This window comes from Gossypium raimondii, chromosome 4 (genome assembly GCF_025698545.1).
Source record: "Gossypium raimondii isolate GPD5lz chromosome 4, ASM2569854v1, whole genome shotgun sequence".
Taxonomy (NCBI): domain Eukaryota; kingdom Viridiplantae; phylum Streptophyta; class Magnoliopsida; order Malvales; family Malvaceae; genus Gossypium; species Gossypium raimondii.
This window is the reverse complement of record NC_068568.1, coordinates 4,089,277-4,103,082: the sequence shown is the minus strand read 5'-3', so window position 1 is coordinate 4,103,082 and position 13,806 is coordinate 4,089,277. Positions and strand designations below refer to the sequence as shown.

At 30.1% G+C, this 13,806-nt stretch overlaps 1 protein-coding gene across 1 annotated transcript; it reads left to right on the top strand.

Moving 5' to 3' along the window:
• The first annotated feature begins 9,037 nt into the window (after nt 1–9,037).
• LOC105780792 (vacuolar iron transporter homolog 2) lies at nt 9,038–9,962 on the top strand. The gene has a single exon (XM_012605299.2). The coding sequence runs from the start codon at nt 9,089–9,091 to the stop codon at nt 9,761–9,763; it is 675 nt and encodes a 224-aa protein (XP_012460753.1). The 5' UTR covers nt 9,038–9,088; the 3' UTR covers nt 9,764–9,962.
• The last annotated feature ends 3,844 nt before the right edge of the window (nt 9,963–13,806 follow it).

Here is a 13,806-nt window from a genome sequence, read left to right as displayed (position 1 = left end):
ATATACATATAATATTCATTATTTACATTAATTAGTTCTTAGGTTGTATTAGTGGAGAATCTTATGGTTTTAATGGAATGTGTGATTGATAATAATGCAATTGTTTGAAAAGTTATTCTAAAATTACAAAATATTTTTTTTAAAATGCATTAAATATTTTATTTATTTTAATAAATTATATAATTTATATCACGTAAAATTAATTTTATGAGCTTTTCAAGTAAACACACATTTAGAGATACATATGTATTCTTGAGGATTGTACCATTGAATATTGCATTTAGAGCTTTGGAATTATATCTCTTAAGCTTAGATTTGTGCTATTTGCATTAGTAATGAAGGGGTTCTCAATTTGTTAAAATTTCTCTAATTTTTTCATCTATAGTTTTAATGAAAATGTTCACCCTCGCCTTACAGTATGTATAATCGAAACAATCCAACAAGGATGGTAGTGAGATTAAATGTTTTTTTCTTTGTAAATCCATGTTCAAGAACCAAACATAAGATCATGCAAATTACGTTTGGTAGTTGGCTCTGATACCAATTAGTGTGTGGTTGTGGGAATGTTGCACTAGAATGTTGCAACAAGCTGTTAAACAATATACTTTTTACAAATTGAGTTTTTCTTTGTTCCATATAAGTATCTAAGTTTGATTTTAATGTTTAATTTGGTACATGAACTTTTTTTTGTCCCGATTAAGTATATGTGTATTTTTTACTAGAGTAAACGTGTTAAATATTCATTGGGTTGTTCAGTTTGGCTACGAAATTGAACTTTGAAGACAAATTCAAGTACCAAACTAAACAAAAATACTCAAATACCAAATTTAATATTGAAACCAAACTCAGGTACGAGATAATGTATAACCAAATTAAAACAACCGGAAAGGATACAACGCACAGTATACTTACGAATCAAAGGTAAGTTTAAATTCTATCAATAAAAAAGGGAAAATTATGTTTTTAGGTCTTTTACTATACTAACATTTAATTTTTCAGGTTGCTCTACTCTATTTACAAATAAAAAGAAGTCAAAATTAATTTTGAGTCATCTATATTTTAATTTGACATAACTTGACTCTTCTATTTTTATAATGCTACTCGTTAATTCAATTGTTAACATAATTAATTATTCATTGGTTGAAGTGATGACTTAAAGTTTTCTTTTTAAGTCACTCTTAAGCACTTGGTTTACATATAAAAATTTTTGACTAAAATTTGTTAGAAACACCCTTAAGCATTTGGTTCACTTGTAATTTTTCTTTTTTAAAAAATCACATTAGTGCTTTAATAAGAATAATTAACGGTATTGGACTATTTAATAAAATACAAATAAAAATTAAATTAAAATATAAGAATTAAATTTTAAATTTTAGCATAGTAAAAGGACTAAAACTAGAATTTAACCTAATAAAAACAGAAATGGTGGGCTTAAGCATCCCTAGAAAATCGAATAAAGCTTGATTGAAAAGAGTAAAATTTGTCATAAAAGGGTGAACGAAATTCACGCTTTTGTTTAATTATTTTAGCCACTAAAGAGGTGTCTTAGGTGGATTGCAACCGTCCACTTTGAATATAGTACGTATGATTTAAATATAAAATATATTATACTTTCTAAGAGTTAATATAAGTTTAAATTTTGGAGACGATATTGTTAAGAGGGATAAATACGAATCTCGAATGTGGACCATGAAACTAACATAAAGAATACTAACAATAAAAAAAAAAATCATTTTAGTCCACTATTTAAATTTTCACCTCGTTTAGCCCTTGAATATACGTGGATTGTCACGTAAATGACACGAGTATTTAATTAATTTTTTAAATTTAAACATATTTATTCTTTTTATAAATTTTATATATTTTTAAATAATTTTAATTTTTAAAATGGTTTTTTATATACTCTTTTAAATTTTTTAAATTTAAAAATTAATTAAATGCTTATGTGTCATCCACATGGCAATCCACGTGTATGCAACGTTAACAAAGTTAAAAAACATTAACTTTTCCATTCATTTTGAGGCGATTTGATAAAAAATACAAGATTAAGGGTTAAAAAAGACGAAAAATACAAGATTAGGAGCACTGTAGTGTTAACAGGAGCACAAATGTGTTATCAAGAGTACAAAAAGTACTATCAGGAGCACTTATTCAGGATTTGGACATTCATGTTATCACAACAATTCCAGTACTAAAGCATATATTAGATTCATCTCAATATCGTGCAATACTCCACAAATAGTTAATTATCCCATACATTATCTAAATACCTTTTATTTAAGTCTAAACTCAACTTCTATAACAAATTTCATTTCACTCAATATTCATTAAGTATATATATAAGTATTTATAACACAATTAATCAACATTTATAATCATTAAAAGCGCATGAACTTACTAAGGACAAACAACAAAAGCAAGAGTGTCAAGGACTAATCTGTAATTTCCTTTTCCTTGATTATTTACCGGTTCTTGATCTATACAAGAATTTATTTCTATTATTAGTTATAAACATTTTAAATCATCTCATTTCATGTATATGTCATCTTTTATTCATTTTTATAATTTCTCTAAAGTTTTAGGTTTTATTCAATTTAATTCTTAAAAACCGAAATAGGCATATAATTCATTTTTAAGCCCCAAACTTTAAATCCAGCTTCAAACACATACTTATACAGCTCTCAAACACCTATATTTATAAATATTTCATGCCAATTTCAACATATTCTCATTTTAGTCCCTAAACTCAAAACTAACCCGAAGAAGCACTTTATAGGGTTCAGCTTCAAGTTGTGTTGCCTAAGCCTAAGGAAGACTTAAAAAATCACTTCATAAGATAGTCCTATTTTCCATCAAAGCTTCAAACTCAATCATATAACATAAAAAACCTCAAAATTCAATAGTGGTAACTTTTTAAAACTTTGACAATTTTACGATTTAGTACCTGAGCTAGCTAAATTAAGCTACAACGATTTCAGAAATATAAAATTTACGAAAAACGAACCTCGAATTAACTCACATGCATGGGTCGAACCTCTAGCTTGAAAAGAACAATGGCTTCCTTTGGTTTTAGGTTGAAGAAGCGGTGGAGAAAAGAAATGGCAAAGATGACAACTTTTCTTTATATTTTATTAACCTTTAACTTATTATTTTTATTACATTTTAACAAATTTCATTAAAACAGAAGCACTTAACCGTCCAATACAAACAACGATGACATAATTGCCATTTAAAACCATTCAATTATGCTTTTGGATTCATTTAGCACATATAATTTAATAGTGATTAATTTTTATGATTTTTACGATTTAGTCCTTATATCTTAATTAATCATCCAATCGCTAAAATTTCTGGACCAAAATTAAATACACCTATATAAAAACTATTAAATATTTACAGGCTCGTTTTATGAAAATAAGATCCCGATACCTCATTTACCAAAACCATTGACTTTAAGGTCAAACCACTTGTACTTTAATTAACCTGTCCAATTAGCAAAATTTATCAAATCAAAATTCACCATAACACTGTATTTGACTCGTAAATATTAAATAATAATATTTACAAACTCACTCGACGAAATTGTGGTCTCGAAACTATTATCTCTAACACTACTGAAATAAAGCTATTACAGTGCTCCCCACAGTTGCTCTTTTTTTCCAAAATAGAGTTCTCAATCCTTTCACTCATCTTCCATTTATGTTATATTTGACACTTTTCACTCTTAAGCCTCTCTTGTTTTTTGTTTTCCAAATATATGCTTCCTTATCCAAATATATGCGTCTATTACTTAACCAGACAAAGGATCTTCACCTGATATGATAGGTGATTGGCTTTGATACCAATTAAAAAGTCTAATTTATAGTTTGTTTTAGTGAACTGTTAAAACAAATGTTGTAAAGGTATGTTAAGGCAGTAAAAAATGATATCCATAGTAAGCAAATTTGAGAAAGGAGACCCAAGATTGGTTTACTTAGTTATGTTGTTAAATCTATGTCTGCAAGGCACTAACCTAGAGATTAAATCCATTATACAATCTTCATAGGACAACTCTCAACAAGTAATCAAATCAATTAGAGCTCAGTACAGATAATTGTAGTCTCAAAGTTGGACAGTCTATATGCATTAACTCTACAATCAACCTTTCTTATACATGGTTATACTTAAACTCAAAAATTGTAGAACTAACGACAATCACCAACACTTAAAATCAATTTCTTATTTGAACAAAATAGTCCACTCATCAACCTTCAGATCTGAAGGAAGCATCCCCTTACAATGCCAACCATGAAACATATCTTAATCCCTTAGTTGGCTCATTTATCCAAAATTAACATATCATGATAAAAATACACAGGAAATGTGAATATCTCATGATATTTGGACTTTAGTAACACAAAATAAACCTATATTTATAGCATAAACTCGAAATAAATCATCAAATCATAATCAAAATTGCCAACCGTAATGTTACAACCTTATACAAATATTGCCATAAAACATGTTGCAACACTAGTTGTGAGAATGATAGTAACACTGTCAATATTCTAACATCTCTCATTATGAAATAATTTCTTAAGCTGTGTGACATATTTAGGGCGGTTTTGGATGGACGGCGGGGTGCGGTGCATTTAGTTTACTTTTTGTCTCACACTACAATATCTAATCTCAACGCCACCGTTATTTTTACACTAACCGCAAGTAAACACATCGCCATCCAAACCAACCCTTAATGTTATTGAACTCCCATTGAGTTTGCAAGGGGATATTAGAGAAGATATAGATATTAAAGGATGAGAGATCTGTTTTGAAATTTAATTGTGTAAGATACTTGGTTTGAAATATTTTGGATAGGTTAATCTTCTAGTTGAGATATGTTATCTAGTTTGAATTTGTTTATTCAATTTTTTTTTCTTATCATTTTCTTTGTAACTATTTTATTTTTTAATATAAATAAAGCATGAGAATTAGTTAGACCTACTCATGGATCGGGCCACTAAAAAATGGAAGGGTTTGGACAAAATATGAGGCCCAGAAAATGGGCTTGGGTAAAATTTAAGACCTGTTTCTATATGGTTGAGTCTTGAGCAAAATTTTTTGGCCTGACCCGGCCCAATCTGAACATATTATGTTATAAAAATATTATATTAATTATATATGTTAAATAATAATTATATATTTATATTTATATTAAATCACTAATCCAATAACAATTAAACTCATTACCCAAAACCTAAAAAAAAACTTACTCAACTAAATAACCCAACCCAAAATATAAAAAATAAAAATTATATTTAATACAATAAAATATTTATTATATTTATTTGTGTTTTTAATATAATAAAATATTTATTATATTTATGGTAGTATTTTTTAATATAAATACTATTTAATGTATTTTTAATTTGTTAGAAAAAAATTATTTTAGCATTTTTTAGTGTATTATATATTTTTAAAAAAATAATTTTTAAATAAAAATTAATCTAAAAAATTAAATATGGTCAGGTCGGGTTGGGCCCGAGTTTTGAGTTGGGCTTGACAAGAAAAAACCCATTTTTCAAGCTGAGGTAGGCTCGAGTTTGAAAAATTGGTCTGAATACCTTGTATGGGCCGGGTCCATGAGCACCACCAGAACCAATGACTCGAGCAACCACTACATACAAACAGCCTTATATTGACGGTTCAAAAATCGTGGCTAAAAACAAAAGTTCTGTCAATATAAGCCTAATCTTATACTGATGGCCACTATTCTATTGAAAAAAAATAATCGTGTCAAAATAAACTTAAATCATCGAAAAACATGACCATTGAAATAAGTTTGAAGAGCTTATACCTTTATTAATTATGAAGGGGTGGAGGGTTTGAGCAAATGGATGTCATTGTGATTAGATTTTATAAGGTGAATCACCTACATTAGTAACCATTGATCTTTTGAACCATTATATATATTTCAAATTTTCATCATTATAATTATCATTATTATGTTTACGAAAATCATCAGTTGATTCAAACAGAGATTTATTTTTAAAAATTAATTTTATTAAAAATAGAATTCAGTGGGTGTAGGGTGTTTTATTTTAAAAATAATTTTAAATTAGAAAATGAAATTACAAACCATCAAAAAAATACTAAAAGAGTGTAATTGATATTTTAGAATTCATCTATACCGACGATACAAATAAAACCGTCGTATATATACACTTGATTATACAAATAGTATACAAATGTGTTGCTATAAGCTTGATTATACTGACAGGTAAGTAATCCATCATTAAACTTATAGTGACAGAATTTGATCATTAGTAAAAGTAAGTGTTGGTATACGGTAAGTTGATAAATAACTTTTCACGTAGAAGAAAGTATCTCATGTTATTGGTGATTTATGATATCCAATTGAACTCTCAAGTCATGTTAAAATTACCGGGTATATATATTAATTTGAATAAATTTATCAACTCGATTAATTTAAAAAAATTCATTTAATTCAACTTAAATCAAATAGTCTCCTTTAACTAGATCTGTTCATGAATTGGGTTACTTGCCCAGACTCGAAGGCCCGTCTGAAATTTAGGAGGGTTTGAGCAAAAATATCAAACTCAAAAAATGGATTCGAGTAAAAAATTAGGCCCATTTAAAATATAGGCCGAGCTCGGGCTTGAACATTTAAGGCCCAACCCCGACCTGACTTAACCCATTTTTAAGTTTATAATACTTTATATTATGTTATTTTTATATACTATGTAATTTAGAACACATTAAAAAATTAAACTTATACTAAATATATATACTACTCTAATGTAAATATTAAAATAATGTTAATATGACTATATAAAAATTTTCAATAAATAAAAAAATTATAAAAATATTAAATATTAAATATTAAAATAAAATAAAATAAAATAAAATAAATATATTTTTTAAAAAAATTAAAAATAATATGGGCAAACATAAAGTGGGCTTAGGTTAGTCTTTTACAAATATAGATAAATTTGGGCAAAATTTTAGGTCATATTTTGAGTCAAGCAGAACTTGATCAAATATAAAGTACATTAATATCATGCTTAAACCGATCCGATCAGCTTAATATCACCTACCTTTTAACGATGGCAGTTGAAAATACAAAAAAAACTCAGAAACATCACATCTACAAATCGATGTAAAAGATTCAATTCTATCAATAAAACCAACAAGAAAATGGAATAAAACTTGACTGGGGAAGGTCTTAAAAGGGTGAACGAAATTCAAGCTTTTGTTTAATTATTTTAGCCAATAAGGAGGTGTGTCGTGTGTGGATTGTGGACTGCACACTTAGAATAATATACTATACATTAGATGTGATCTATTTGCCCTCTTTCGTCTGGGAAATTGCACTTATAAGTTATTTCTTTGTCAGCAGTCCATTGTTTTATGCATTCTAGCACTTCAATTAAATTTAAGATAAACAACACCACCAACAACCAATGACTTACAACTCAAAATTATTATTATTGTTGGTAATATTATTACTGTTGTTGATAATAATAATATTGTTATTAGTATTTACATTTTGATATCTAAATTTGATTTTAAGGTTTAAAATTAATGTTTAGGGTTTTTTTTGTCCAATTAAGTACCTGAACTTAGCTTCATAGTTCAATTTGGTTTAAACAAGTTTTTACCGTAAGTATTAGTTTTGACGAAAAAGTTAAATTCACGTACCAATTAGAACCAAGAAACAAAGCTCATGTATCTAATTTAGGTACTAAATTGAACTTTAAAGTCAAGTTCGAGTGAAACTTGAAGCTAAGTTCAAGTATTGAATTGTGTATTTATCCTAATAAGAATATAAAATTTAATTGGTAAATTTTAATTTAAATATAGAAATCATATTTGTTTTTAATTGTGTTCTAACGTATGTATGAGATTTGTCGAGGTAAGAGCATCACTTGATTTGTTGGGAACCATTCTCGAAGAGCCTCACTAGATCGATCTATCGAACACCTCGATGATGATGAGGGTGATAGACCATTTGAGACTTAACTTTACTTGCATCATTGATTGGGTCTTGAGGCTTTTAGCAATGGTTTCTTGGTTGATCGGGATTCGTTGTCAAGTTGGTTGGTCTAATGATGGCGGGTTAGGATGCAATTATTGGTAATTGATCAAAGTGACACATTCCTGGTTTGTGTTTGGATCTTTCTAGTGTCGTGGTTATTGTTAATTTTTTTTTCTCCTTTATTTGGTTTTGTTTTGTAAACAATTATATTTATGCATCAGTTTATAATATTTTATTTATCGTTTGTACTATGTGTCGTATATTATTTATTTACAATTACTATTAATGAACAGCAAATTTAAACCATATTTATGAGTGTATATATATATATATATATATATTTATAATTTATATAAATAAGAGACAAATTTGCGATTTAACATCGGACCAGATTTTTGAATAGCAAATTTAAATCAAGAAATATATTTAACGTGAAAAGCCAAAATGAAAAAGCTCTTTCCTCAACAACCTGTTTTTTTGTTGAACTTTAGTACAGCTTAACTTACAACTATAATTTTGTTTGCTATACACTTTCTATATAAACTAAAATTAGTTGGTTGAGTTTTAGCTGGATTGACATGAATATTGTTGTCAATGATGGAGGACGTGAGTTCGAGTACGCTGAAACGTATTATATTCCTATTTATAAATTGAAGAGTAATTATAAATAATTTTAAATATTATATCAAACAGAACCGATATAATCCCAGATTATAATGAGTTTATCGAAAATAAATAAGAGAACTAATGGATAGTGGCTTCACTTAGGCTCTAAACTTTCTAGATTTGGGTGTAATACTGGAATCCAATTGTTTAAGAAATGAACTAAAAACTGATGGGAATGTATACATTAACTATTATAGCGTGTGCCTTCCACACTCTTTTTTTTATCTATGAGCTAGTGGCCATCGTATTCATTGCCAACACATGGGTAGTGACATCATTGCTGATTTTTCTCTTTAAATGTTCTCCTTCAAAGGCGTGTGTCCTCCACAAGCCTTCCAATCTCATAGATTATTAGAATTATTTGTATATTCTTGTTTTTTGTTCATCATGGCTGCCTCTCAAACTCTTCAACTTTCATCGCTTAACAACGTTGAGATATTACCCATACCAGTCATTGACATCGAAGAAAACAAGATTCAAGAGCCTGCTGTTGATGAATTCGATTACTCTCAAAGAGGACAATGGCTTCGAGCTGCTGTTTTGGGAGCTAACGATGGATTGGTGTCCGTTGCGTCACTAATGATGGGTGTCGCCTCAGTTAAAAATGACATCAAAGCTGTGATGGTTGCCGGTTTTGCAGGATTGGTTGCCGGTGCTTGTAGCATGGCCATTGGAGAGTTCGTATCTGTATGCACCCAAAGGGATGTAGAGATATCTCAAATGAAAAGAGAGAAGCGAGAGAGATCATTAGAGAGTGATGAAAATGATGAGAAACTGCCGAATCCTGGACAGGCTGCTGTGGCATCGGCTTTGGCTTTTGCAGTTGGTGCGGTGCTTCCCCTATTGGCTGCTGCTTTTATAAAGCAACCTAAGGTGAGGATGGCGGTGGTTTTTGTGGTGGCAAGTGTGGCTTTGGTTGCTTTTGGAGTGGTGGGTGCTTTGCTTGGAGGAACTCCGGTGGTGAAATCTAGTGCTAGGGTGCTTGTTGGTGGATGGATGGCGATGGGTACTACCTTTGGGCTCACCAAGTTGATTGGAATCGATCATGGGATGCAAATTTGATTTGAATTTACTTTGCAATAAATTGTTTCTTCTCTTAGACATGATTCATGGCTAGTTTCATGAATTTAGTAAGCATTAGACTTCTTTCTCTGAGCTGTGTATGAATTTCTCAATTGGTGACAATTGTGAAATGTAGTGGAAAGTTTATTAATAACGTTCCAAGTGCCACATGTTGCTAATCTAAAAGATAATTTAGAAAGATTTCAAGGATGTTCAAACTATTTAGATTAACTCCTCAAACCCTAGACTATCCATGCAGCCACCTTAAGATTCTCTCTCTTTAAAATAGTGTTGTTGCCCCGGCATAAAATAATAATTTTATAAAATTTAAAGGAATTATATAGCTAATTTACTAGTTGAGGGGGGCAAGGCCTATCCTCATCCCTGCCACAGCCCAAACCCTCCTTTCACCCAACATTTGGTGCTCTCAAGCTTCACCCTTCTTTCACAAATAGAACCTCTCTGCCATTCTCTCTAATTTCGTCCTTCATGCATCGCCAAGTCTTTCACGTCCTTTATTGCTAATGTGTGACGCCAAAGATTTTTTTCCAAAATACAGCTCCCGCCCCTCTTGCTCATCTCCTTTTTGCACTCAACCTAACATATGGCCCACTTAAGCTTCTCTTATTGTTTTCCAACACAGAACTCTTAGCTCCCCCACCTCTCTCCTCACCCCTCAGTTTCCGCTTGTTTCTTTCCATATCCATTCATACGAAGTCCTCACGCTTCCTTCGACCTTACCTTATCCATGTGACGCTTCCTCGAACTTCCCCATTATTTTTTTCAAAATAGAGTTGTCAACCATTTCATTCATCTCTCGTTTCCCTAAGCACCTCCTCTTTTTTCCAAAATTAAGATTCCTCATCCCCTTTTACTCAATGCTCGGGGTTAAGGCGTGACTTTTTCAACTTCCTCCTTGTGTTTTAATATCCGGTTTGCTTATATGATATTATCACTTTTAATAAGATTTTATATTTTATCTTTATGGTTTTTTTTGCCTATTTATCCCAAGACTAATGAATCCTATTTTGTCCCGGTTTTCTCTTGTAACTAAGGTTACAAACCACTAACTAAAGTTGTGGTCCGATTCGAAGATCCTCCCGAAAAGTGGGAGGATTTAGATGAAAATATAAGTTTGAAAAATAAGCTTGGACAAAAAATCAAACCCGTTTTTTAAATGGTTCGGGCCTTAGGTAAGAGCTTTTCAACCTTGGCTCGACCCGAAAGTATCGATACCCTTAACAAAGTATCAATACCCTACTTGATATCAATACCGTTTTAAGATTTAATGTTTTGAAAATTAAAGAAAAATTGCCTGAGTATCGATACCCTCCCCAAGGTGTCAATAATTCATATCAACTATCGATACATTCCCTATTGTATCGATACTATAGGCTTTAATATGGACCGGGTCAATACGGGTCCAGGTTTAACATATATAATCTAGGTTGGGCTTAGATAAAAATTTAAGCACATTTTTCGGACCGGGCCAAACCTGAGCCTATCAATTGGACCTAAAATTTTGTTAAGATCCGGCCTATAAACAATTCTACTGCTAGCTAAGGTTATTGAGATATAATTTTTGTTTCCCTTAAAAAAAAACAAAAACTTAATTTGATAGAACTTAGAATTATATTTGTAACAAAATTGTAGCAATGCTAAGAGTAATACCAATTGTTTTAGATACTAATGAATAATAAAGAAGATCATAACGATATGTTTGTGAAGTTTGGTTTCTCTACGTATCTAAAAAGATAATCCATTATCTTAACACATCATACAATAAATGATTATAAATTCTAACACTCACTAAATTAGTAAACTCTTTTTTTGCACTTAAGATCTAGATCACTATCCTCTAAATTTTCTTCTTAAAAATTTAGTTTGTAAAACCAAGTGACTTACTTGTTTACTTACAAAATGCACTTTGAAAACAAGTTCTAAATAACATAATAAAAATTCTCCACACCCTTCTACCTACACAAGCCTTTCAATATATAATTGTTTAAGGTTTGTTAAAATAAAGAGTAATTACAATCAATTTTCCCATCAAAAGGGCAAGATTTTAGCACTCCACACCTGACCAGATCATTGAGTCCGAATATGGGATACCACATTCGTTGTCGAAACAAATAGAATTAGCTTTTCATTCAATATCAACACAAACATCATGTATTTTACCATATTATACAAAACATTTATATTCTTTATAAACATTTACAAGTCCTTTTAATTACTTATAATCATTTTTAAATGAGTTCTAGGTGTTCGAGATAAAGTTTGGATCTTCGAAGGTCAAAACAAGTCAAAAGAGGGATATACTTGTATCGGTGGAAGTATACCGGTAGAAACTCCTGCTACTGTTCATTTATTGCTATTAACTTATTTGTACCGATACATTTGGCCACTTGTACTAGTAAAAGTTTGTCTGGACCCAAAAATGACCCCAGAACTCACCGAGTCTGATCCAAAACAATACTAATTCATTTCAACACATTATGGAGCACTATAAACAAATTTTAAACATCATTTCAAGCATATTTAGCACCATGAATCACATGTTCACAAACATGTACACAACCTTACTAATATCGTGCATCAAATTCACTTACTTTGGAAACAAACAATATCTCAAACATAGTATAAACATGGAAAATTAGGCATACATATCATCGTATCCCTAGTGTAACACATATACACATCACCATACGTATATGATTGCATTCAAATTACAACTCTTTAACATGATAAGTACCAAAACATCAAACTAAGCTCAAAGATTAATCTATGACACTTGGTACATGCCAACTTGCTATAAAACATACCAAAAGTTATACAAACTTTGTTGAGCTGAGAATTGAGTCCTAGATGTTGTTGTACTTTTCAAGTCCTCGAGATCTAACGATACTTTCGTATGAAAATAAACAAAATTGTGTGCTAAGCAATAGGGCTCAGCGGTACTAACATGATTTGAAAACAAAATAAATCAATGCATAAATTAAGTTAAACATAGTAAAAGTATACTCACCTATCACGAGACAAACATTTAAACATTACTTTAATCAATTAACACCTATCAAGCTATGAATTGAAATCAAATCATGAAAGCACACACCGGGATAGGCTACTCATCTAAGGCCTTCACCTTTCCATTATCCTGTGATGTCCCGACGTCGCCTTTAACTACATAAATTATATTTTATTCATTTTAGTCCCTATAAGTCTTAATATCCGAAATACTTGTATCTTTTTTATATTTAATATCAAATCAAAATCCAATTTCATATTTATTTACTAGGGACCTCGTACTTTCAATCTATAGCAAAATATTCTAACAACTTTCACACTATTAAATTTAGTTATAAAATTAACTAACGAACTTAGTTGAATTTCTAATTAAATCCAACACTTTTACCACTTTCTAACATAGTTCTAACATGATCTAACCTCATAATTCATAAATCTATAACTATCAAACTTAACCTCACAAAAATCCTTTAATGGCAATTTTACATAGACTTGATAATTAAGAATTTTAACATATGAGTTAGCTTAATCAAACTCAATTAATCATAATTCTATAAAAAATTCAAAAGGAAGACATGTATGCCTTATGAATTATTGGATCGATTGAGCTAAGGAAACTAAAAAAATTCCCCTCCCCCCCCCCCCTTTCTTCCAAGCTATGGACGGCACAAAGATGAAGAAAAAGAAAAGATGACTACTTTGTTGTCTCTGCCTCACTTTGTGTGTGTAATTAGCGAATTTAATCATGTTTAATTAACTAATTGAATGGCCATGATTTTAATTTATTAAACATGGTGAAAATGAACGGTTTGGATGATTCTCACATGTTATCTCATGAATGAAAATGGTTAACCTCATACCTTTTCTAAATTAAAGTTCAATAATGACCACATTTTTTAATTTAATCCCTATATTATAATTAACTATTTTTTGATTTAATTACTCGACTGTCCAAGAATACATTTTCATACTATTCGTAATTCCACATACTAAATTCACGAATTGAGTTTTGAAAT